The 25380-nt window shown below is 43.3% G+C and overlaps 1 protein-coding gene across 2 annotated transcripts in view; it reads right to left on the bottom strand.

Moving 5' to 3' along the window:
- Positions 1–25380, bottom strand: part of USP10 (ubiquitin specific peptidase 10) — a 319435-nt gene that overhangs the window by 135029 nt on the left and 159026 nt on the right. For both annotated transcript variants that reach the window (XM_086945847.1, XM_086945848.1), the window contains 2 exons: positions 20930–20985; positions 14583–14686 (listed from right to left, as the gene is read on the bottom strand). In XM_086945847.1, coding sequence (XP_086801973.1) covers positions 14583–14686; positions 20930–20985 — 160 coding nt within the window. The remainder of the gene's footprint in view (positions 1–14582; positions 14687–20929; positions 20986–25380) is intronic.

Raw genomic sequence — 25380 nt, 5'->3', positions numbered from 1 at the left:
ACGCATTTGGAGTCTTGCATGAGGCACTATGAATATGCAAGAGGCCATCATTCCTATAAGTTGCATGAACACTCGAGCTGGAAGAGTGTGTTGCGGTTGGAATTTTGCTTGAAGAGCTTACATATTTGTTATCCTGGCAGGAGAGGGATAAGCTAGCGCTGTTGAGGTGTTTATTGTGGCACCGAGCTATTTATGTACGTGGGACGGTTGCAGATGGGACTTGGTGTGGTTTACTGTGAAGTCGTGGTTTAATTGGATGGTGGTGTGAGTGTTGTACACACTGACTGTATGAGCTGGCTTTCATGAGCCTGTCGTCGAGATATGGGAATTCGTGAATGTGCTGTCTTCTTAAGTGTGCTGCTACCACAGCTAGGCACTAGGTAAACACTTGTGGTGCTGCTGTGACTCCGAATGGGAGTACTTTGAATTGATAGTGCTGACCGTCCAGTACAAATCTAAGATACTTTCTATGAGCAGTGTGAATGGGAATGTGAAAATAGGCATACTTGAGATCTATACTGGCAAGTTATATCTATGTTGGGGATATCTTTATCTCTTTTTAATCAATTTGCTATCAAAAACAGTTGTTTTTTATTCTTTTTTGTAGACATCTGACCTTTTCGTGAAACTGTTGATTTTAAAATTAATAAGACATCGTTGCACACTCGGTGCACCGCATTTTTATCAGGTGATTCCTTTTCGTCATTGTGGTTTATCCGTTTTCAATGAACATGTATAATACCACTGAATCGACACCAATGAGGATTGATTTATATTAGATACTTTGATTTTTATAACCAGTCTCAGTTTTTCGGTCTGCTAATATCAGTCCAAATTTTGGAGCATGATGATTGCTCACACTGTTACCATACAGAGTACAGTCCTTATCTGTTTATGATCTTATTGAATTATAAACATAGATTCATTGGTTTCAATTGCATATTTTACAAGTTAAAATCTCGATAAATTTCTTTTTTAAAATAGAACTATATAGATAACTTATACAAATAGCAGCTATCATGTACATTAATGATGATCAGACCCCATTACACAAGTCCATAATTTTTTATTTTTTTATTTTAAAGGTTTTATATAGCGCTGGCTAGACCCGGAGGTATCGGAGCGCTTTACATGAGCATCAGATCATAGTTACAGGTTACATTGTTACAAAGGTTACACAGTTATTAGAGCATGGCAACACAGTTATTAGTAAGGTCGAGATAAACAATAAGCACAAATACATAAGGGGAAAAGCAGGCAAGGGGAAAGATTCCGATTCAGAGGAGGGGGTAGGAGCTGGGGAAGTAGACAGGTAATGAAGGCGGGAAAAAGGAAGGGAAGGTGAAGTACACCGCATAGAAAGAGGAAGGGAAGGGCGAATGGGGACACATATACACACACACACATACCTACATACATATATATATATATATACACACACACTAACACATATGGTGATTACATATATTGTTTTCAGCCATTTATTAGAATCAAGAACATCCACCAACTATGGAGTTGCAGGTTTTAATCACTAGGAACTAATCACATTGAAACAGGATCTGTGAGCGATTGGCTACTCATTTTCTATCTAATTGTTTCTTGACTATATAATGTTATAGGCCTTCACTATCTAATAGGCCTCTTTAATTAACACCATCACTGCTATTGATATTTTCCTCCGGTGCTGAATTCTTTTAAAGTCCATTGTTCATGACGAGCTGGGCTCGTCATCAGCGTGCGAGGAGGCTACGCCATGACGAGCCCAGCTCGTCATGAGCGTGGAAGGGGTTAAGGTTCATTTTTGAGCACTCAGATACAGCACCGTAGATAAACATAAAATTGTAATGTGTGATACGTAGGAAGACCGCCAGATTATGTACATAGATTGTTGCTACTGATACACATTGTGTTTTTTAGGATATATGTAAAAAGAGATATAAATGTTTTAAATAGATGTGTTTCTTGAGAAAACATGTCACGATACAGATAATAATTTGTGAAATCTGAATATGTTCTCGTTTTTCTTTTTGATTTTTAGATAACTGTGTGGCTTTCCTGAAGAAGGCGTTGTATACGTCGAAACGCGTGTCGAGTTAATAAAGATATTGCCACTTTTTAACCCGTTATTTATACATCTTGATTAAATGTGATGTGTTACATATTGTGTTTCATTTTTTAAATGTTTTGTATCAATATCATGTGTTTAGATAATATGAGAAGAAATTATCAAAACGATAACAACTTTGAATATATTTTTTCCGTCTTCCTTGGTCTTCTTATTGTCATAGATACTGTGTATATTGTTTGCTTTATTGACATTGCCTAGGAGTTTGTCACTACTTGGACTTGGAGCCCGACGAGTGGTGTCGACTCGCCGAGCTGCGATGGCTCTGGTCCCGCGACCGGCCCCTCGACCTCCTTCCGGACCGGGACCTCGAGCGGCGCGGGGCGGGGCCGACTGCCTGAGCTCGAGGCGCTTACGGGACCGCTCCCACCTAGCCTTCGACGTCCAGGCCCGACAGTCGGGGCACGACTTGTCATCGTGGTCGGGCCCCAGGCAATGTAGGCACCGGCGATGGGGGTTGGTAACCGACATCAGTCGGTTGCAGTCGGCACAGGGCTTGAACCCTGGCATCCCTACCGGCACCGATGGAGTCGTAGACTCGAAACGGATCAAAAAGGATCGAAAAAGTTTAGTCAAAAAGTGACTAAAGGGTACCACTTTCTCTGGACATGCGCTTGCTGACGCGGAAAAAAGAAGAACTGGCGTAAGTACTCCGACGACGTCATCTCGACGCCAACGACGCCGCGACTGCAGACGCAGAGCCGCAGACGACGCCTACCGACGCGCAGGGGTACTGCCACGCTAAATTTTCCGGATCCAGCCTGAAGCCTGGGGATATTCTAAAGTAAGGAATCTAATACTAACCTGTTTCTTGCAGATGTTGCAGAATTAATTTAATTTCTCTTCCGCAGAGCTTTTGTTCTCGGTAGACACTCCTGTGCAGTCTGATGACAGTATGTCCCTGCAAAAGTAAAAGATTTGTTGTGAGGATGTACATGGTGGTAGTGATCAGTATGGGGATACCCAGTGTGTCGGACGGGGGTGGGGGGGGGGTTTGGATATTTTAATAAGGTTCTTGGATCCATGTTCGCAATGGTCTCACAATGCTGCCAACGTGAGGTAAGTTAAATGGGCACAGGATTATGAGACAGTAAATTTGCTGCTGCAGTCGATCCAGGTTTTGACCCGTTTGCCAGACTCTAAGGTGAGTGTTTGGAGTTTGAGTCCCAAATTCAAAATATTGCAGTTATGGCCAGTATGGAATCCATGCGGTCTATCCAAAAAGGTAATTTGATGGTTTTGTGTCCACAAATTTAGGCTTGCATAGCAACTGGCATACATTTGGTGCTCTTCTGAAACCTACTTGTGGAACAGATTTAATGTAGTGCGTTATGCATGCTGGGATTCTGTATCAATAGGTGCCAGAGTCAGAGTTTTTATGATGTGCTGGTGGCCATTATGGAAGTCTAATAAAACATTGTGTGTCCTGGTCATTCTTAAATGATGTTGATGTGAAGAATCTCAAAGTATTTGATTTCGTTGATCTCCTTCATGGTTTTCGTTAGGCTGGTTGAGCGGTAACCTCTGTGTTCAAGCGTTTAATCAGTTCAGTACCGTTTGTTTGGAATGCTTCTTCCTCACTGCATTTTTGTCTGGTGTAAAGAAATTTGCCTTTAGGGATGATGCGAATGTAATGGTGAGGGTGGCAGTTGTTTGCACGAAGTATCAAGTCGCCAGCTGTTTTTCCTGAATAGTTATAGATGGAGTTTGTGGTTATAGATATATAGATGTTGAGGTCCGGAAATTCTATTGCTGTGGTGAAAATCTTTGGGGACATTTTATTGCTCCACGTTTGAGAGAGATTCAAAAGTACTTTGTTGAGGTAGATGAGGTTTTCTTCATTTCCTTTGTCTGTGCTGTAGGAGGGGGATCCTCTGGTGGCTGCATTGGTGTTGATTCAGATTGGAAGTTTAGGTGATCTGTGAGAGATAAGCAGTCATCGAATAGCTGTGGGATATTGCGGTCGTAATGATGGGGGATGAGGATGGCGTTAGCCAGGTCTTGTTGATGAACATCACGTAGGGGTGGAGGTTGTGATGGTGTCCCAGATTTCATTGGAATGCTTGCAGAGGCAATGGGCATCGAGGAGCATGCAGAGGGGCTGTGCCGAAGGGTTGGAGATCCAAACATAGGGTGCAACATGTGTGCACCCAACGGTTGCACTGCGTTGTCAGGGATTATACCTCTCATGAAAAACTCGCTCCTTAAACCAATCATAATCAATGTTTTCGTCCTTTTTGTATTTATGTATTTTCATTTCATTATTTCATCCCTTTTTCTCCTTTTGTAAATCATCGTGGAGACAGCAATGTTGTCTTTAAATACTTTATTTTCCATTTTCACGTGTCTCCTGCTGCCAATCCAGGCTTTATACAGCAACATGTTTAAACAACACATGCTTGCAGAAATGAACACTTGTCATAACCCAATGCATTTCGAGCCGTGCGGCTCTTCTTCAGGGGTTCTCTAAAACAAAAAGAAACGCGACTGAAATGGCTTCATAATAATTTGCATTTTGCTAGCACATAATAAATCACTGGCCCGTGTGCTCCCACCTTCAGTAACACTTCAAAGCCCAACCCTCTTCATAAGCCCCATCAAAATTTATCAAAATAAATAACCTCCCCAATATCCTACCAACACTTCCTTTAAATATAAAGCTGTCCTACTTGTGAAAAAATATGTGTGCATACTCGTATCAGCAATACCTAACGATCTAACCATGTACCAACATAACCGATGCCCCTTTACCAATATCACCTATTCCCCAAAACCCTTCGTACCACATCTCTTTCTAACCCTCCTTCGCAGTGTCCCACTCCAAAAGTATTGCTATCTGCCCCTTACCTCTTAAACACCCAAACTGGCAAACTTCATCCTTGACCTCCTCACTTGCGATGCGACTAACGAATACTCCCTTGCTCTGCCACTACATCAATCATAAAAAAGAGTGTGCTCTCCCATGTGTGTCTAATCATTCTAATTGCTCCGTGAATTGGTGCCGACCCCGTGATTACCAACTCCCATGACAGTGCTCTCAATTCAAAGACTTAATAAACGAAACTTAAGTTCCCACAATGCACTCCTCTAACAAGCTGCTACGTCACTCATAAGCCACCATGCTGACTCCCCCAACTACCCTGCGTGAACCCATCAGTGTTGCTTCAACAGAAACCCAAAGAATCCATCCCACATCATTGTTCAACAAAAGTTATGTGATTACATGCTCCGGTCCAGAAGTGAGTAAAAATAACACATGCTAATCCAAAACGTCATTAACATTAATTGAAGTCCAGCCGAGTCCCTAGATTAAATTGTTGTTCAAATGTTCTGACCAGCAAAGTCCATTTCAAGTATGCCGATCTTTCGCTCTCTCCACGATGATACTTTTTCTGTTTTAATCTTAAACCAATTTTTGTACTCAATGGGGTGCAACTCCCTTGGGGCGGTGAATCGCGTAAGCAAACATGAAGATGTGAAGATGCACTCCTTCCCATATTGCATAGCGTAAAGTCAACCTTATTTTTATTTAAATTGCTTGCAAACAGTGGCTGTGAACCGTATCAATCACAGCGAAAAAATCCAAACACAGGGTGCAACATGTGTGCACCCAACTGTTGCACTGCGTTGTGAGGGATTATACCTCTCAATGGTTGGAGATCGGCTGTGTAGACACAGCAAGGGTTTCGGTGTTGCAGGTGAACCATCAGTGGTGGCAGGCAAAGGGTCCTTCCGTGTATTTCTGGGATGAAATGCAGATGTTGTTGCGGTCTGTGGAGGCCAGTGATAGCAGTTCGGGAGTGAAGTAGTGAATGACGGGCAGGGTTCCTGGCGTTTGGTACCGTCCAAGCGGATGAGACTGGCTTGCTCAGGTAAGTTGTATCTTCAGCCTAAAGGCGGATCACAATGAGGCGATGCATTGATTCCAACTTTGTCTTCTTCATATGTTTGGCATTCAGGTCAGGTCGGCCTTTTTTTATTTTGAAAGTTTTGTATAGAGTTAACAAGATACTTGCGGGCATCAGACCGCTTTACAGGGCAGATATAGGTGGTAGACAGAAGCATAAAAATACTGTGAGTTAGATAAATACTGAAATGGTAGCTAAAATAGATAAGGACATATAAACATGAATGTAAAAATAGTTCAAGTGAATTTTGCCAAAATAATCGCTTTCACTTCTTTTTTGAAAAATGTAGTGGAGGGGTTCAGTCTTGCGTCCGGAGGCAAGGCGTCCATATCCTGGGGGCCAACTCCGGAGAAGGTACAGTTGTATGTTTTCTTCTTGGAAAATCGTTGTGGTTTCAGTAGGTTATCAGAACTCCTAGTGGTTCCGATACCTCCTGATGGTAACAATTTCTCTGCTAGATATCTTGGGGTTTTGTGGTGCATTGCCTTGTGTGTCATGCAGGCAATTTTCAATTGGATTCGGACTTCCAGAGATAGCCAGTTGAGGGCACGAAGGTCAGGGGAGATGTGACAATTTCTTTTGGAGTCTGTGATGAGTCTAGCGGCTGAGTTGATTGAACCTCAAAGGGGGGGGGGGGCTGTCGTAGATCTGGGAAGGCCGCAGAGAGCGACAGTCCCATAGTCCACTCTGGGAATTACAAGAGTCCGAACTGCCTGCCTTAAAGTCATTTGCAGGAATGAAGGGTTTCAATCTTCTCAGGGAATTCATCTGGAAATGTGCTCCTTTTGTTGCTGTGCTGATGTGATTATGCATATTAAGTTTATTATCCAAAAGTTATTCCTAGTGATTTCACAGAGTCTATAATTCGAGGTGCTTCATCCACTCAATTGATCGAGCAAGATTCTTGGCCTGGTGTAATTGTTTGCTAATGAAGTCAGGGGAGCTGAGTTGGCCTAATGGCTAGGGCGGTCTACCTCGAGTCTGGGGAACTGGGTTCGAGTCACGGCAAGGACGCTGAACATCCTGTGATTCTGGGAAAATCACGTAATCTCCCCGTGCCTACCAAAAATTAATGTCTGTCCTCATGTAACTTAACTGGTGCTATATAAAGCGCTCTGATACCCGATTCGGGTCAAATTTGCACTATATAAAACTCTGAAGAAAAAAAGTCAGTTTTAGATAGTCTAATCTTTCTGTAATAGGAGTTTCTCATGCTTCTTAGTAGTTTGAGTTTGAGGTGGTCCATTGTCGTTCAATTGCTCTAAGTGCTTTTCTTCCTTCATTTAGCCTACCATCATACCAGGGGTTTGATACTTTAGAGGGGACTCTTTTCAATTGTAGGGGAGCTAGATTGTCTAAAGTCAAGTTCATAGCGTGGAAGTAGTGATTAGTCAGATCATGAAGATCCTTTAATCCATCAGGTGGGGACAGGAGGGTCGGGCTAGCGGTTGCGAGTGAGACAGGGTTTACTTATTTAGATTTCTCTTCCAGATTTTCATTCTCGTGAGTTGGACAGAGAGCAGTTTAATAGCTTCATTGATATGGAAAGTGATGTGATGAAAGGACAAAACATGATTCGACAAAGTGCTCCAACCTTTCATGCTTCTAGCACAATAATTAAATGTCAGTAATACCATCCCAGTATTGAGAACCCTCAAGCTGACCTGCTGCCATATAAAGTTTTCCTTGCAAGATGACTGCTTGTAGATTTAAGCTCACTCTGGCCACTTAGTGCTTTATTGAGAAGTAAATATTTTTTGAGACGGGACAGGACTGTCTTCTACAAATATTAAAATCTGCTATTAAGTATACATGCAATCCACACTAAGCTGGTGGCTCAGAAAATGCTATAATTTTTCTGGCCAGACGTATAACCTATAACATTAAAGAATCTAGTAAAAGGAGTGAAAGGCACCATAACAAAGGTTCTTAGACATGTGTTAAATGCGGATATTGGCCTAAATACCTTTTAGCAGGTTCTTCATTTGCTGTAGTTTATGAAAAGCAGAATGGAAGGGGTTTGATAAACAATCGACCTTACCTAAAACGGTAACACATCAAACAGCCATAAACATTCAAAGAATACCTCTGGTAATAAGAAAAGCTTTAGGTTTTCTCTTGCTTCCATTCCTTACAGTTATCAGATTTCTTTAGAAAGAGCTTAAATTAATTCTTGTCAGCTTTTAGAAACATTAGTGAGGATCCCATTGAAAAAAGATACACAGCTGTACCTAGTGTCTGAAATAGTATACTCAAGTCGCAAGTCACCTTTGCGCCTCCATGATGCAGTCATGCGTGACACAGAGAAGTCAGGCTTAACTTAGAGGCAGTGTAAAGTATTTGTGCAACACCTGAAATAGTAATAAAGTAAAAGCGTCACACAAAAAGGATCCTACACCAAATTAGAAAAATTGAATGGTCTTTAATAAATGAAACAAGACCAAAACAACAAAACTCCCATCAGTAGAACTGGAGATATGTAATTTTAAAATAGCGCCAAAAATCACAAAGTGCCAAATGTGCCAATCGGGTCGATCAGGCCCGGAACAAAGTCACAAGCTGAGACCAACCTACATAGAATGTTGGCCAGCAACAGGGAATCAGTTAGGCCCGCTGAACAAAGTACCTTAAACTCTGGTTTGCAGAGCGGTGTAAGGATCCGTGAATGTAGGAAGCTGGCTCTTTATATGGTATATAGAAAAAAAATGATTGTGCAGAATCCAGGGGTTGAGTGAACAAGGGCTTGCTCTAGCAAACTGAAGGTGCTTTTCTAGGGGGTAGTGTGGTCTAACAGTCCTAGGCTTATCTTAGAGGAGTGCAAGGCATCTGCAAATATCAGATTCAAGCAAGCCGGGCTGAAGACGGCTGGAATGCCAGATACCGGTCCTCGGAAGCTTGTTTCCGGTCCAGGGAAGACATGGCTTGGCAGTTCGAGCTGGACTGTTCCCATGAGGCACAGGGTCAGACTGATTTGCATATAGCCATGTCTGAACTGGGGTGGCAGAGTGGGCTAAAGAACGGTGATGGATTAAACCCAGATCTTTTGACTGGGTGTGAGTGTTTGATTGATTCAGATGCTCCGTCCATCACCACCCCCTTTTGTACCGCTTTTGGCCGCCATAAGTGTGGCAGGGTATGCTCAGACGTGAGTCCCTTGCTCACTTTGCCACTGGATTCAAGCAAGCCGGGCTGAAGACGGCTGGAATGCCAGAAACCGGTCCTCGGAAGCTTGTTTCCTGTCCAGGGAAGACATGGCTTGGCAGTTCGGGCTGGACTGTTCCCATGAGGCACAGGGTCAGACTGATTTGCATATAGCCATGTCTGAACTGGGGTGGCAGAGTGGGCTAAAGAACGGTGATGGATTAAACCCAGATCTTTTGACTGGGTGTGAGTGTTTAATTGATTCAGATGCTCCGTCCATCACCACCCCCTTTTGTATCTGCAAATATCTACCATAGCCAATAAATGATACACGCCACTGCAAGTATCTTTATACATATTTAGGCACCAGGAACAATTTGTTCAGCCAAGTACTTTTTAAAAGAAAAATACGTTCGAGTTCAAAAGGTCGACAATTTTTAAGATCATATGCGGTTTACCAGTTCTGGTCAGCGACTTACAGGACCAGTGTCTTTGGTCAAAGGTGAGCACAGAGCAAGGCCCAAGGCAGCACCAACAGGTCACCACCAGCAGCACTAGGGCAGCTGGGTGCAGTGGTGCCAACAGCGTTGAGCTCCCAATGCAAGCCAATGGAGATCGGTCACAAAGAGGCTTGGGGGGAGCGGGGCTAGGGGTCTGATCAGGAGTAAGTTCAGTTCAGTAAAAACCCACTAGAGGATCTGGTTTTTGCAATGTTGGGGTAAATGGGGACACCTTTGGTCCTCTTCTCCTCTGGACCGGGCATCCGGGTGAAGAGGGTCTTTGGGGTGTTGGCTTCTCCATCCAGCAACACTCACAGTTGAGGGGCCCTGCACTCAGAGGCTGCAGGCGACGCTGGGGAGTTTGAGGAGGCACTCCACTGTGGGCTCAGTACCTGCAGGGCAGCTTGTTATCATGCTAATGCCATTGGCCCACTTCGACACAGGCAGGTTTGGTGTTCAGTGGTGCTTGGTGGCATCTGGTGTTAGCAGTTCCAGACACCTCAAGGTGGTTCTTTAGCTTTCTACTGCATGCAGGGGACAGTTTTGCTGTCCCTCGGTAGGTCTCGGTTCCTGGGCTAAGTGCTAGCAGGTCTTCCAGGTTTTGGGGACTCAGAATCTGCAGGAAAAGTCGACTTTTGATGCAATTGGCAAAATCAGCAGGCAGGCCGGCAGGGTTGGCGCCAAGTCAATTGCTGGGTCTTCGGTTCTTCCTGTGTGACTCTTTAAGTCAGTCTTATTTTTACAGTTTGGCAGGATCAGCGTTTCTGGCGTCTTGGGCTCCCCTAAATACTGAATTTAGGGGTTTTAGGGGAGTGTTGGGTAGTAGGCAACTGGCTACTGACCCTTGGGGTCACTACACCCCCTATATGACCATTTCTTGTGGGAAGTGGACATAGCTCTGTCCCAGAATTCCTAAGCTTGCCATCCCAAAGATGGCTACTTCTGAAAAGTTGTATCTACCTCAGAGTAGGCCCCCTGATTGGCAATAGAGGGAAACAATTGCAAATGTTTAGGGAAAGAACACTGGTACAAGGGACTTGGTTAGCAGGAACCCAGTATACTTCAGTCAAAGTTGCATCAAATACCAGGCAAAAAGTGTGTTGGGGGAGGGGAGTGGGTGTACTTCTACAAAAACCCAGTTACCTACAGCGAAGATGTGTTGCGTAGACAAAGCGATGTGTTGGTTCAGAAATGTGGTGAGGGGCAACAAGGCTTGCGATGTGAAGTCAGGCGTTGAGGATGTGGCACACAGTTGGGTTGATGCGTTGGTTCTGGGGGGCTGAAAGGCTGCAATGCTGAGTCCAGGATCCTCATCCAGGCTGCCGTTGAGGGATGTGAGGGCCTGCACAAAGGATGCATCAGGCAGGGGTGGTTCCAAAGCAATGTAGATCTCTGTAAGGAGTCCAATCCACACAGCAGCAATGCATCAGTTCTGCTTGAATGTGCACCACGCAGCGGAGGAGATGCGTCCGTTCGGCTGGATCAACAGAGACTGGAAGAGCACATTAAGCCTACTACCAAGGTTATAGGACTGGGTGGCACCATTTAACAGGGTAGACTAATAGATTGCAGAGTCCAGGTGCAACTCTTTTGGAAGCATGTATCCCTGAGGCTTCAAATCAGCAGGCCAGCCAACGAACCCTTGGAGTCACCATAAGGTTCTGGGCTAAAGAGATGCAGGTCCATACCTATTCACCCAGGCAAGAGGGCAGCAAGTCAGCACAGTAGGGCATGAGTCCTGCAGGGAAGCAGCTTAGCAAGTGGCAGTCCTTTGAGTAGCACAGAAGACATTCCTGGTAGAGTACCTACAGAATGAGAAGTGTATTAAGGAGGTGGTTTCTGAGGTCCAATATTTATACCTGGTGCCCCTACTCTGGAAGGTGGGAGAAGCTACTAGAGGTTTCCATTTACAATCCACATGCATCCAGCCTTCCCTGTCCTGGCTCCAGACTAACTACAGGGGGGTTTTGCAGCCCTTTGTGTGGAGGCAGGGCACAGCCTGTTCAAGTCTTAGTGGGCCCAGCTCCTCCCTCCCATCCTCCCAGTGATGGCCCCTCCAGGCATACCCAAGCTCTATTGTGTGGTTCGGTCTACGAGAAATACACAAAGCTCAACTGTCAGCTACACCCACTTGTGACCCCGAGACAAGCTGCAAGCTCTAAAGGGATAATTGACAAATGTGTAAGAGGCATTTTCAAAATTGCAAATTAAAATCAGACTTTACTGTAAGTTTTGATTTTTCATTGCAACTCAAAACACACCAAACCTAAACCGGTTACCTGTTTCCATTTGGAAATTACAGCTTATTAAAGTAATAAGGTAACTCCAATGCCTTGCAGCAGTGAAAAACGATCAAGATGTTTTCACTGCCAGAACATGCAAAACTAAAACTTATATGTCACACTTTTTAATATACTGCACCCTCCCCTCTGGGCTGTCAAGACCTACCCCTTGGGATGACATGCATTAGAAAGGAAGGGTTGGGCCTGGCAAAATGTTCAGGTCAACAAGACAGTTTACACACTGAACACAGGCTGCAGTGGCAGGCCTGATGCACATTTAAAGGGCTACTTAAATGGGTGGTACAATCAGTGCTGCAACTTCACTAATAGCATTTAATTTACAGGTCCTAGACACAGGTAGTGCCACTTACAAGTAAATTAAATATGCTAAATGACTATAAGCCAATGCACCTTGATTTAAGGAGAACGCACTTCAGGGACTGGTTAGCAGGGGTAAAGTAAGTAGAGCCCTAAAAGCCAACATAAAATTGATTTATAAAACAGGAGGGTGATGACAAAGTTGAGAGATGACCCAGCAGAAAGGGCCAAGTCCAACACTATATTAGTAACAACTAACGCAAAAAGAATCAACAGGCTGCCAATGAAGAGGGCCCATCATGCTTAGAAGGATTTTATCTTCTAGGTAAGGATGCGTACACCAAAGCTATTGTCCTACATGTTTCAGTTTTAAAAGGTGGAAAAAGAATAAGGTTTCAGACAGCAAGGTTGCTATCGGTCTTAAACCCATTCTAATCTTCTGTTTTTTTATCTTCTACATTTGTGAGAAATGGAAACATTTGATTTTGGCTGAATGTTTTCTATTTGATTAGTTGTTTTGTCTCCTTTTTAACAATGCTCATGCGATCCAGTGCGGGGTTGGGGAGATTCAGGAAGTATATATGTAAATAACATGCTCATGACAGAAATAGTGTTACAGGAAAGTAATGTTTTATTGCTCAACTCTCCCAGCATGCTAATTTGGAAAAGGCATTTTTAGTTTTCCTCTCTTTGATTAGAGACAAATTGAAAACAAACAACCGCTTTACATATTGCGATTTAATGTATTGTTTTCCTAGACCTCTGCAGCACTGGAATATTGAACGGTGGGAAACTGAAAATCAAAATAAAAACAAAATGTTAGGCCAGGAATTGTAGCCTTTATTAAGTTGACAGGAGACTCAAGAATATACTGAAGGTCTATTTTTACTTGAGCAATCAAATTACTTAGTACACGCAGTGGGAGAAATAAGCTATCAAGAAAGAACCAACATGGATTTATTTTAGATAAACCTTCTACTTACCTAACACGAGTTATAATAATCTTGATTTGTAAAACCACTAATATATTTTGCTGTTTTTATTTCTCACTTGCGAGCCATTCACAGGTTGGCGAGTAGGTAGAAGATGTGGTAGTCAAGAGCTCAACTCTAAAGTCTGCGGTGTTGCTAATGTTCAATAGAACTCCTTTCCCATGCAGGAGAAATCTTTCAAGGAAAAGAAATTATGCCAGCTACAGAATATTTAAATTGAGAGACTGCTCTTCCCCCGAGTCGAAACTATAGAAATTCCACTATGCTCAACTCATCCAAGTTCCAGCAAGTGTGCAGAGATATCTGTCGGATGGTCTACTTTCATGAGGTTTGGATCGAGAGCCCACAAACCTAGAACTAAGAGAAGTTAAGAATCCTGTGGATTGAAAAGCCGCCTCTTGGTGACATGAGACACCTTTATATCCGCTTCGAACTTGAAAGTATCCATACAGAACAATGGAATGCAGGAGATAATCAGATTAAGAACCCTCAAGGTAAAGCTATCTCACTTCCTATTAAAGAGTTACCCGGGCCCATAGATTCTGAGACGAGGGATGAGCATGCAGATACATTTTTCTCTTGATGACTGGTAAACTTTAGGTTCAGTAAAGGCTACAGCCTAGATTTTTACTACTTCATAAAAAACTGAAGTGATAACATAGGACTAGTTGGAGGCTGCCCATGATCTACACCATGAAAGAAGGTCTTAGGTAATTATTCTGCTATTGCTGCATACCAGAGGATGGTGCAAATCTGCTGTTACCAAGAATAATTAAATAACCTTCGAGTTACATAAAGAACAAGGGGAGAAATTAGTACCAATAATGTTGGTTTACTGTTAAAAACATCCGGTCTACTTGAATGGTCGCTAGATATGCCAGAGTAAGGACATGCAATTACCAGTAACAATGTTTCTCCGGAGGGTATTCTCCACAGATTCAAAAGACTACCTGACCTACTGCCAAGGCAGCTGAGCTTGTTCCCAGTTACACAAGTGGCGAGAAGCCTGCTTGGAGAGAAACTGGCTAGAAAATCCCAGGAATGAGTGCTTTTTAACTAACAACTGTGCATTGCCCTCCATTATACTACTCAGTGCGATCACATATTGATGTGGTGGAAAGATGCACTTTTAAAATACCATGTTACAAAACCCTCATCCTACTGAATAACACCCCCCAAAAAATTGTAAACATAAATAAATGAATAAAGTTGAAACATTCTTTTGACGCTCTATGTGGTAGTACCATGTTTTAAAAGACATTACCACCGCAGTTCAGAAAAAACACTTAAAACCTTTAGCTGCCCATGGGACTCACCTTCTCTGAAAGACTGGACTTGATAACCATCAGTAGTTTGTACATATAAGTGGGTTCAAAAGCCACACCCGGGCGAATGTCTTTCATAATCTTGTCACCTGGAACTGAAAGGAAAATACAGATAAGAATCTTAGTGAAATTACTTTCATGAAAAAAAGAAAAAACTCACCCATCAGCAACTTACTGCAAGGGCAGATGACATTCCTATAGTTACAAAGACTCAAGTGCCCCCCCCCCCCCCATTCTGTGTTCTCTTAAACTAAAGATATCCATTGCAAAATATGCAAAATTAAGTAGAAATCCTCAACTGGAAAATCCCTTTTATTACTGAAAATACTGTGAGGGATCAATAACTATATTTACTAAGTCCCTCTATATCGAATGCAATCTAAATTATTTCTGAAATAATTCAGGTACTAGTAGTTGGGATTTGGGGCAGACAATCTGCAATATGCTACCAACAGCAAAACATCTCACCTGACAGCATTCATCAGGGCTTCATCACCACCTTCACATACCACACGAAACAGGTCTGCCAAATAGCCACTATTTAAAAAGGAACAGGGCACACCCTCATAGTTCTCAAGAAATACCAGACTAACCTTGCGATTGTTAGGGTAAAAAAGAAAGAATAAAATATTCTCTTGCTCATCAATACAGGCTGTATGGAATTTGAGAAACAGACCTACTTTCCCCCTAGGCCTGAATGTCTAGGACTGGATCTAATAAAGCACACTGAGAAAGGAAACCTAACAGCACATGGATAACACAGCAAAGACAATCCAAGAAAACAAGAGTACCTCATGAAGACTAGACTATCACAAAGACGTGGAGGTTAAATCTAATCTGTGAGAAAAAAGCATCAAAGCACAAACTAACATGAATACAGAGACTCATGCTGGAGGAATGAATCTTGAGGTGCTGCTGCCAATAACTGCTTACCATCAACTTAGGGTAAAAGAGAAAATACATATGAGGACTGAAACAGCAGAGATAACTTGCTTGGACTCAGAAGGACCACACAGATTGTGAGTTGGTTCACACTTAAACAGTTGTCTGAGGTCACCTTAATTTACCAAATGGAGATCAACCGATAAGAAACAGTCACTTACTTCGATGTGCACCATCATAGGTCTCTTTAAAAAAAAAATCACCCTTCAAACTACACAAAGAACAAAAAGTGCTATCCCATATCTCTCGCTCCTTTTGTTATTCTATGATTATTTTGTACTGAGTCTTGTTTTATGCAAAAATGCCCAATGGTTGGATCCAGGCTATATTAATATTTGCAATGGATGAACAAATAACTGAGTGCATCAATAGCTGACAGGATGACCCAGTGAGTTGGATATTCGCCAATGCAAATTCAGTCATCTGAAGTCATTGGATAAGATTTGATACCTCATTGTCCTTCCACCAATAAGCTCTCTCTGCAGCTGGCACTTGCTTCTACATGAAAAAAAAGCTTTGAAAATTGTTTTTATCTAGTTCGTCACCGCTAGAAAGACAGTCACAGTTGCCTTAGTCCGGTATCGTCTAGACTACTGTAACAGCCTATAAGTGGGAGCAAAGAAGGAAGTCCTGAAAAAATTACAGGGAGTCCAAAACGCAGCAGCCAAGGGGGTCCTCTGCAGCAGCAGCACTCAAAACCCTCCACTGGCTGCCCATACACAAAAGGATTATTTTTAAGATCTTAGTAATTACCTTAAAAACTTTTTTAAGTCAACAGGACGTAAATACCTCCGGTCGAGAATCAAAACCTCCCAGCTTTCATCGGACGTCCAGAGGGGGAAGTTAATGGCAGTCCTGGGAACAAAAGCTTGGACTAGTTTACCCACTCATCTCAGACTCTTACAGTCAGAACCCATGTTCAAGAAACTTTTGAAAACCTGGATGTTTGCTGCCCTTGATAATATAGTGTTTTCACTTATCCGATCATCTCAGTACCGTTCTTATGACCTTTGTACCACTGCCCCTCTGCATCAGCACCAAGATGCTCCTCGGAGTGAAAGCTCGGTGATATAAATGTCGTCATTCATTCAGTCCATGAGTTTAAATTATGGTTCGGCAACTCTGCATCCCAAAGGTTTGAGATCAGTAACATTAGTAGAAGTGTAGTATGGAATGCGATATTGAAAAAAGCAACTTGCAGGATTCCTGATCATTAACAATAAGGGAGGACCGATGATTATCTAAAAAAAGCTAACTTGCCTTAGACATTTCAAAACACACCATATTGATGAGACATTACATCACACATACAAGTTTGTTCATTAGACATTTGTGGTCAGATCTATTTCATGGACATACAGAATACTTTACTTCTGCAATTTAATAAACTAGTTTCTCAAAAAAAGAAATTGCTTCCCTTCCAAGAACCTGTTTTTTGCCATCCAGTCAACCTTGTGGCTCACAGCGTTTCATCTTAAATATTAAAAATTGTTGCTACATAAGTAAACAACCATCCAATACCAAGGCATCGTTATCTACCTGACCAATATTCAGTGCTACTCTGTGGCCTCCTTCAAACAGGTTTGGCCTTCAAGAGGTTTCTTAAATATGATTCCCCTGATGACTTTGGCCTGGCTGTAATATTGAGTCCCTGATAGCTGCAGATGCAATCTCCTACACTCTACCAGTCAAGAACCTGTCAAATGTAAAGTTAGAGTCTTCCTTGTGCTTAAGAAAACGTATGCTGGTGTCTCCCTCATTGATAATTACCGTACGGCGAACTTTTGGGAAAAGTTTGGAAAAATGGTAGCTAGGCAACTTTCATCTTAGCTGGAAAGTTCGGGATACTTTGACTCTTGGTAACTAGGTTCCCCAAGGGAGGAGGAGACCACGTCCTCTCTCCTGCTTCCCTATAATTGATGGAACTGATGCAGGTTTCATTTTACTCAACCCTTTTACCACATTGGATACGGTTGGCCATGTGATTCTCATACAAAGCCAAGGGGAGTCAATTACAGCTAAAAAGGCCAACTTGGTTCTCATCCTTGTTCTTTTCTGATCGTAAACGGACCCTGTTTCTACCACCATTCCTATCTCAAGCTTCAATTTCTTCTGGGGTGCCGCAAGGCTCCACCCTAACCTTTACTACTGATTATACAAGGACTTGTTCTAATATATGCAGTGGATACTCACCTAGTTTGCGTGAATGGCCAGGCACACTTGGACAATTTGTCTCTTTTCGGTTTACATCCAAATTTAAAATGGGAATTTTCTAAAACAGTAATTAGGAAAACCATGCTGCTCCATAGTGTGTGGTGCAGGATAAGTTCAGATAGCAAGATTCCGTATGTTCCACATAACGGCTCATTCCAGGTTAAAAACTTAGTGATAGTGAATGGTAATCTCTTGTTAGAAACACAGGTCACAGCTGTGTGTTAAACCATTTTCTATATCTTCAAGATGTTGGTGAAGATCAGCCTCTTCACCTCAAAAGAACCGTATATTAAACCATCACTGCTTGAACAGATCGTACTTGGGTCTCCTACAGACTGCCACTACCAGTCTACAAAAAATGCAAAATTTTGCAGTCCAGAAAGGCAAAGGGTGAAGAAAATTCAGCAGGGTCTCAAAAGCCAGGAGAAAGCTTCACCGGCTTACAGTCAAGCAGAAGATGCTGTTTAACGTCTTTGCGAAAGGCACAGATCCTGCTCAAGAAATCTTGCATCGAAGATTATCTTTAAACAATCTCAAAACATTTTTATTCTGCTAACCTCCTTTCAATAAGTTCTTCCAGTTTTGTACTTGTAGTAGGATTCTTCCAACCTCAAGATGCTACAAAAGGTACAACTGAAAATGAAGTGAAGCGTTTGCCCTCTTAACTAAGAAAACTGCAGACAATTTAGCTTAAGGGAGAAACTTCCTAATATAGCCCCAAGTATCTGAACATGGACTCATTATATGCATACATCTTGTTCCTTAAGGTGCTCCACATCAGTCTTCAAAGTAGCCTTTGCAGTCACTGAAGATTCATCCTAGACATCAATGGGCCACTCACTCATCATTGATGTTCTGCCTAAGAGCAAGTCTAGTGTGTATGCATCAATTTCAGTACGACACACAAGGACACAAGATTGACTGTGTCTAACGCAACTGGTGCTCATGTAAAGTGCTCTGATACCTTTGGGTCAAGTCCGTGCTATATAAAAAAAACTCAACAAAAAAAGAATCCTTGTGGAAATCCGGTCACTCATGGCATTCATCACAGCGAGGATGTGAGAATTAGCAAGGTCCTGTGCAGTCAATAGCTGCTACAGTTGCTCTGCAGGTGGACTGGAAGGGCCACCTAGTGTCGCTAAAGGACTTTGCTGCTACGATACAGTGTTCAGCACTTATGCTTCTTGGAAAAATGGGGGAAAAGAAAAAAATAGATATTACATTTGGGCTCTTCCCCACGATGGGGGTCCAGAAGGTTCCCAAACTGCTGCAGCACAATAAAGTTTGAGATAAAGGGAGTTAAAGTGATCAAAGAGGCCATTTAGTGTGAAAATAAGCTGGAGCTCCAAGGCAGCCTCATGTAGCTTACTGAGCTTTTGATATTTTTCATAAAAAATAGTTTCCCTGAGACCGCTTTTCACACATCTATATTTTTCGTTAAAATAAAGTGGCCCGATACCTTATGCATATGCAGTTATTCATTATTTATGCAGATCTATAAGACTTCTATTTGAAAGCACACTCCACCTTGATTGGGAACCTTTCACTGACCGCTCCAGTTTAGCCAGGCAGTTCGGGAAAAAAACTGTCCATGGACTCCTAACGAATAAAGGCTTCAGAATGCAGACCAGGTGCAAAGCCTTGTTATAGCAATGTGGGTAAAAGAATGACCACACCAAGTCAAAGAGACAATTGTTTCTGGAGGGGCCTAGCAGGTTGTAGCACTGCAGAATGTTCCTTGTGCATCAATACACTGTGATAGAGTACACGGCAAGGCACCTTGGAGTGCATCGCCCTTCAACCCTTAGGAGAGTATCACCATCAGAATAGGCCTTGTTGGGCTTGGAAGGGGAGGAATCAAGTAGAATGGGCGCTTTGACCTTAGCTCAGGCATGAGCTCTTGTACTGCCCAATTTAGACGTGGGCCCAAGGGACCATTGCTTCCAATCTATACTACTATTATAAAGAGAGAACTTGCACCTTTTGGCAAGGTAAACTCAGGAACCACAGCGCCAATCTACACACCCGATACATCTATGAAAATGTCAGGGTGTGTAGATGGACATAGGCTATATAAATTACAAAAAAAAAGTAAATTAAAAAAATTACGTTTGTAAACAAAGTAGTCCCTCCCAGAAAGTAGCACCGGCCGGGACCTAGCGCTGGCCACGACGCGACGTGCGTCATGACGACAAGGAGGAGGGCGGTGCAGTAATGCCTCGATTGCAGTCTGTCAGGGCCGTGTCTCTCTTCTATGACTACGGCTCTGCAGCGAGCTGTGTGCGAGATGGCGACAACGGGGAGTGCGGTGGAGCGGAGGGTCCGCACTTGAGCGCACTGAACGCAGCTCGGAGCTGCCGAAGGTTGCGAGGCCCGAGGAAAGGTGTGGAGGCAGCAGTTTCAGAGGAGGTCGGGGCGCGAGTGAGTCTGGGTGGGAGGGGGCGCGAGTGAGTCTGGGCGGGAGGGGGGCGCGAGTGAGTCTGGGCGGGAGGGGGACGCGAGTGAGTCTGGGCGGGAGGGGGGCGCGAGTGAGTCTGGGCGGGAGGGGGGCGCGAGTGAGTCTGGGCGGGAGGGGGGCGCGAGTGAGTCTGGGCGGGAGGGGGGCGCGAGTGAGTCTGGGCGGGAGGGGGGCGCGAGTGAGTCTCGGCGGGAGGAGGGCGCGCGTGAGTCTCGGCGGGAGGGGGGCGCACGTGAGTCTCGGCGGGAGGGAGTAGGTGTGGGAGGGGGTCGGGCGGGAGCGGGTGTACTGCCCACAGCCCCTTTCTGCCCCAGGCAACGCTGGGGCGGGCTGCTAGTTACTCATAAAATCAAACCAAGGGAGGCCAGCAATGGTCCCATCACTGCATTGACAACTATACACTGTTCCTTGAGGCACAATGTGACGATCCTTGACCAAGGGTCCAACACCAGATCCCAGTGCACAGCTTAGTCATTTTGCAAAGTAAGCTTCTCAAGATCAAAGAAGATGGCATTCAGTGGTTCAGTTATTCTGGTGAATAAGCCAGTTTCACATTAAACAACTGATGTAGACAGATTGGTTAACACTTTACTAATCAATATCAAATTAACCAAGCAATTTACCACAGAATTCCTATAGGAAGTTTGTTTACTTCTAGACAAAATGATGTTTAATTCCTTTCTACCACACACACCAGTACTGTATTGGCTCGTTATTCACTTACCTTGCTTAGGTTTAGGTGGTATTGGCATGTTTGTAAACTCGTTCATTAGCCGTACACTGTAGTGTTTAAAAAAAAAAAAATCAAGTCAGACAAAATATAAAAGTTCACCATCTCAACACTGAAGCAAAAAAAGGAGAAAATAATTTGAGTTTCACTAACGAATGAGGTGTACATCATACAAAAAATTAGAATAGGGTGATATTCTAACTTAAAAAATATCCATGATTTACAATGCCATGCACATTGAAAACGTCACGTTCATGAAGAAAAGGTTCAGATACCTAGTAACCAAACTGACCCAATTGCTTGACATCGTCACACTGTCCCTGCAAACATGCACCAAAACAAGAACAAACCAAATGGGCTGGATTGCAGGGTGTCTGGTTGTTGCTCCATTATACCCTACAGCTGCAAAAGTATGCACTGTTCGATGCTCTAAAAGAATTTAATTTAAAAAAAATCAGCAATCCAGGTCCAACCCAACCTAAAATTTGTGGGACTTTTCTTCTTTTTTTTGGAAAATGTAAGACCTTCGTCTAAAAGCTTCACCCTTCACTATTGTTGTCCCATGGCTAAATTAAAATTCAACATTTTATTAGCAAGGTTCAAACACTAAGTAGGAGTAACTTTACTTACCACGCAAAAAGTTATCGTCATGAGATTGAAGTACTTTCAGTCATTGCCCAGCTGTCTATGAATGCTTGAATCTATAGACTTATTCTGGAAATCCAATTTCAAAAGAATACTACCAACTTAAAAGAACTCTCAGGGGACCCTTAAGGTAAGCAGCCTTTAATGCACCCAGGAAAATCCCATTCACTCCCTCACCAGTGACAAACAACCACTCATATCAATATCTTACACAGCCTAAGAGGATGGCCGAGTTGGCATTGTGAAGGAAGGAGAACCAGAATTAAGAACATTAATCACCTTCAAGGTAACTTCCTTCCGTCATCCTCCTCTTCCTCGGCTGGTTGAGAGTCTGATTTTATAGCCAAATATCACTTGGATGTGGTAAGGATATGCTATCCAAGCATCAAGCAAACAAATTGCTTAGTTATTCCTGGCCGGAGAGTATTTATTTTATCGAGAATTAATTTAGTGACTGATGTTTACAAGAAGGGTTGGTTCATATTGGTGTCCCGAAACCTTCAGAACAGATTGTACCAGTATCAGCAGAACAGATGACGCTGTACTTTTACCAGCTGAATGAAAAGAATGACTAGTCCGAGGAACTGAAATGCTCTTATTTTAAAATATGATAAATGACGAAACATCTGCAAATGGTGGCTTTCACTGCTCCATTTCCAAAGGCAAGTCCATCGTACGCGATAAGTGACCACATCTAAACAAATTCTACTCAAATGAAATTCAGAAAATTGAAAACAAGCAGGTTGTATAGAGATTCAGTTGAAGACACAAGAGGCTTTTGGTGAAGAGCAGATAGAATCATTTCTTGGCTGAAAGAAATTTTGCCAGAATCCATAGCATTTATTGAAGCAGTCAATCTCAATTAAAAGATGGGGATTTAGAGTTGAAACCTTCCATTGCTAACAGTAAATTTATTGGGTGATATTACATCTTATCAGCCACAGTATGGAGGCTCAAATTACATCAAATGGAGGGAAATGTTTTTGCACTTCACATTTCAACATACATGGTCACATTTTGGTGGTCTTTTTTGGTTTTACTTTTTGCAGCATTTGATTTAAAAACTTTGGTAAAATGAGGTTTTTGGCTGCCAAGCCCAGTTAGTCTCTTGGAAATGTTTTGCTTGGATAACGCGTTTGGGCAGCTCCAGTAATTATCAGCAAAAAGTTCTCTTTACTAGGCGATTTATATGGTATAAACATTCTTTGGTGTATTAGGACTAATTTGTTTAACATTTCTATATGACAATCATATGAATTAGATTGAACTGCTAGAATTTTACATGCAAAGAGAATCGCATGTCAAAAGCCACTTGTCATGTTAAAGGGAGATGTGTGGCTCCTTGAATGACTTAAGCCTGCAGCCTACTATCAATCCCAATTGGCAAGATAGCTACCAAAAAGTCAAGTTTGAAGAACATTGGGACAGAAAGCTTACCCACGCTGGAAGCAAAACTCCAGCACTTTGCTGAAAACCTAAATGGTAGAATGTTGGTGAATCACGCAGTCAAATAAGGAGTAGTAATCCCTTGTTTCTAGGACAGGGCAATATCCACACTATTGAGATAAACTGCGATGGATAATAATCTTTGCAAAAATTCATGTAGCTAAATGGAGGCGGCAGGGACATCGAAAAGCTGAAAATGGGAAAGATCTAGGCCTAATGGGTACTGACAAAAAAGATGAAAGGCAGGGCATTATTTAATGCATTCAAATGAGTTTATGGTTTCTCAAGGGACAATGTAAAAACTTAGTATTTTCTACCTGGTGTACATGTTTTCCAACTATGCACAGAGCTATGCTATCAGATGCCAAAAGATGTTTGCACGTTAGAACGGCGCTGTATAATTTAGTGATGAAGGATTCCCCATCTCAGAAACCACCCATTTTATGTGCTGAATCAAGCAGCCTCTCTGCATCATTTGGAGCACTTATTTCACGGATGAGGAATTTCTCTAGATAAAAGGAATTGAAGGAAGCATAATTTCCTTCACTAACGAGCAGTAAAGCATTTCCTAGAGAAGCAATTTCTGTGAAAAACATATCCAAAAATCACAGGGATGAGTATGTGAATGATTTTGCAATTGATCTCCCATTTGTATGCACCATGAAAATGTCAGTCTCTGCTTCCACATTCTTCTTGCTCAAACCAAAGAGAGAACACATGGAAGACAAAAGGAATTGTGAAAGCAGCTCAATAGATGATAAAATAGAAATTCATTATTGTGTTGCCCATAGTTTTAGCGTGCTTCTGACTAGCCCAAGACACACATGCCCGGATGGATTCACACCCTATGATAGTCCACTTTCGCCATCTGCTGTGATTTTCAATAGTGGCTGATGGCTGGCTGGGAAACAGAATGTTCACAGCAATGGAACAGGGGGCATAGTCATCGGAGGTGAATGGGGTTTAATGTTGTGGGAGGGAAGTGAGAGGCTCCGGCAAGAAAAAGAACTTGGGATGCCTCAAATCCTTAACAAATGCATTTGAAAATCCGATTGCGCACTACAACCAAAGCTCAACTCAGTTACACGATACAAGAGCTGACCGTAAAGGAAAGTTAGACGTTTAGTTCCAAAACTCTCATGAATGAGTCTAAGAAAATTTCAGACACCAGGGGCGGGGGGCTTAAAATGTTTGATTTAGACAGATGAATTTCGTGAAAATTTACAATGGTGCTATACCTCCTTTTCAAAAGGGGCCTTTAGGACATCGTCTGCGCAGAACAGATAGGCATTAAAGAACACTTCTGTGCTGTGAAGCCTAATAACTGTCACTGGCCGGAGTACCTTGTGTTGAAATGGAATTTTTTTGGTCAAAAATGAAATATTGGGGGGCGTGGCTAGCAGCCGAGTATGGCGGCAGCATAATAGAGGCGCTCCGGGAGTGAGGCGGCTCCTCACAGCAATCCCATTACTAATCCGACACTACTAAACCTCGGAAGGGGCAAATACGGGCAGAGGACTGAGCGGCATCCAGCGGAGCGAGTTTGGGCAATACTGCTCACCGGATTCTGACCTGACGGAGTTCCGATCGGCGGGGCCTGGGAGCGACACATAGCAGCGAGCTGTGGTGAATCCAGTGACCGGGCAGAAGTAAAGGCGGAACGGGGGCGGGACGGCGGAAGTCGGCCCCGGTGAAGACTACACACATCAAATTGGAGGTAACGGAGAGACACATAAGAGGACCCTACCAGACAGCCTGTCAGAGATCACAGAAGACAGCGGGAGCCAGTTTTGGGGTGGCGGAAGCAGTGACAAGTCCGGGAGACACTGGCAAAGGCGGCAGAAGATCGTGCTTCTCAGCACAGGCACCAGTGGCAACACAGCGTTTGGGAGACACTCCGATCGGAGGAAGAAAGCAGCCCCACTCCTTTGCACAGCAGGGCAGATCTGCATCGGCGCGGGGGTCGGGATCCAGCCCGTACTTACAAAGACACAGTGCGAGGGCCTACAGTTGTGTCTTGCAGCCGGAGCCTGCACGCAGAGAGAAGCTCACAAGAGATACCGGCACTGAGGGCCCCACTCAAGAGGAAGGCTAATTTGGGCAATCCCTTTGAATAAAGGACAACAGAGGATTACAAACACACGGTGGGGAGTGTAATCTGGTACAATTTAGCTACATCATCGCGCTCGCTCACCAGCCACCCGGCATCCAAGCGCAAGAGTAATTGTAGGTCTCCGGGGTTGTAGGGACGGCCAAGAGACCGGTGGCAGACGCGAGATCTTGGAGGTACAACATCGGCCCCGCAGAGGTGCGGCACTGACTAAGGACACCATGGCTGGCAGAGGCCCTAAACA

The sequence above is a fragment of the Lissotriton vulgaris genome, chromosome 12, assembly GCF_964263255.1.
Source record: "Lissotriton vulgaris chromosome 12, aLisVul1.2, whole genome shotgun sequence".
Lineage (NCBI taxonomy): Eukaryota > Metazoa > Chordata > Amphibia > Caudata > Salamandridae > Lissotriton > Lissotriton vulgaris.
The sequence above is the reverse complement of the archived record's forward strand: the minus strand, read 5'-3'. Positions and strand labels throughout refer to the sequence as shown.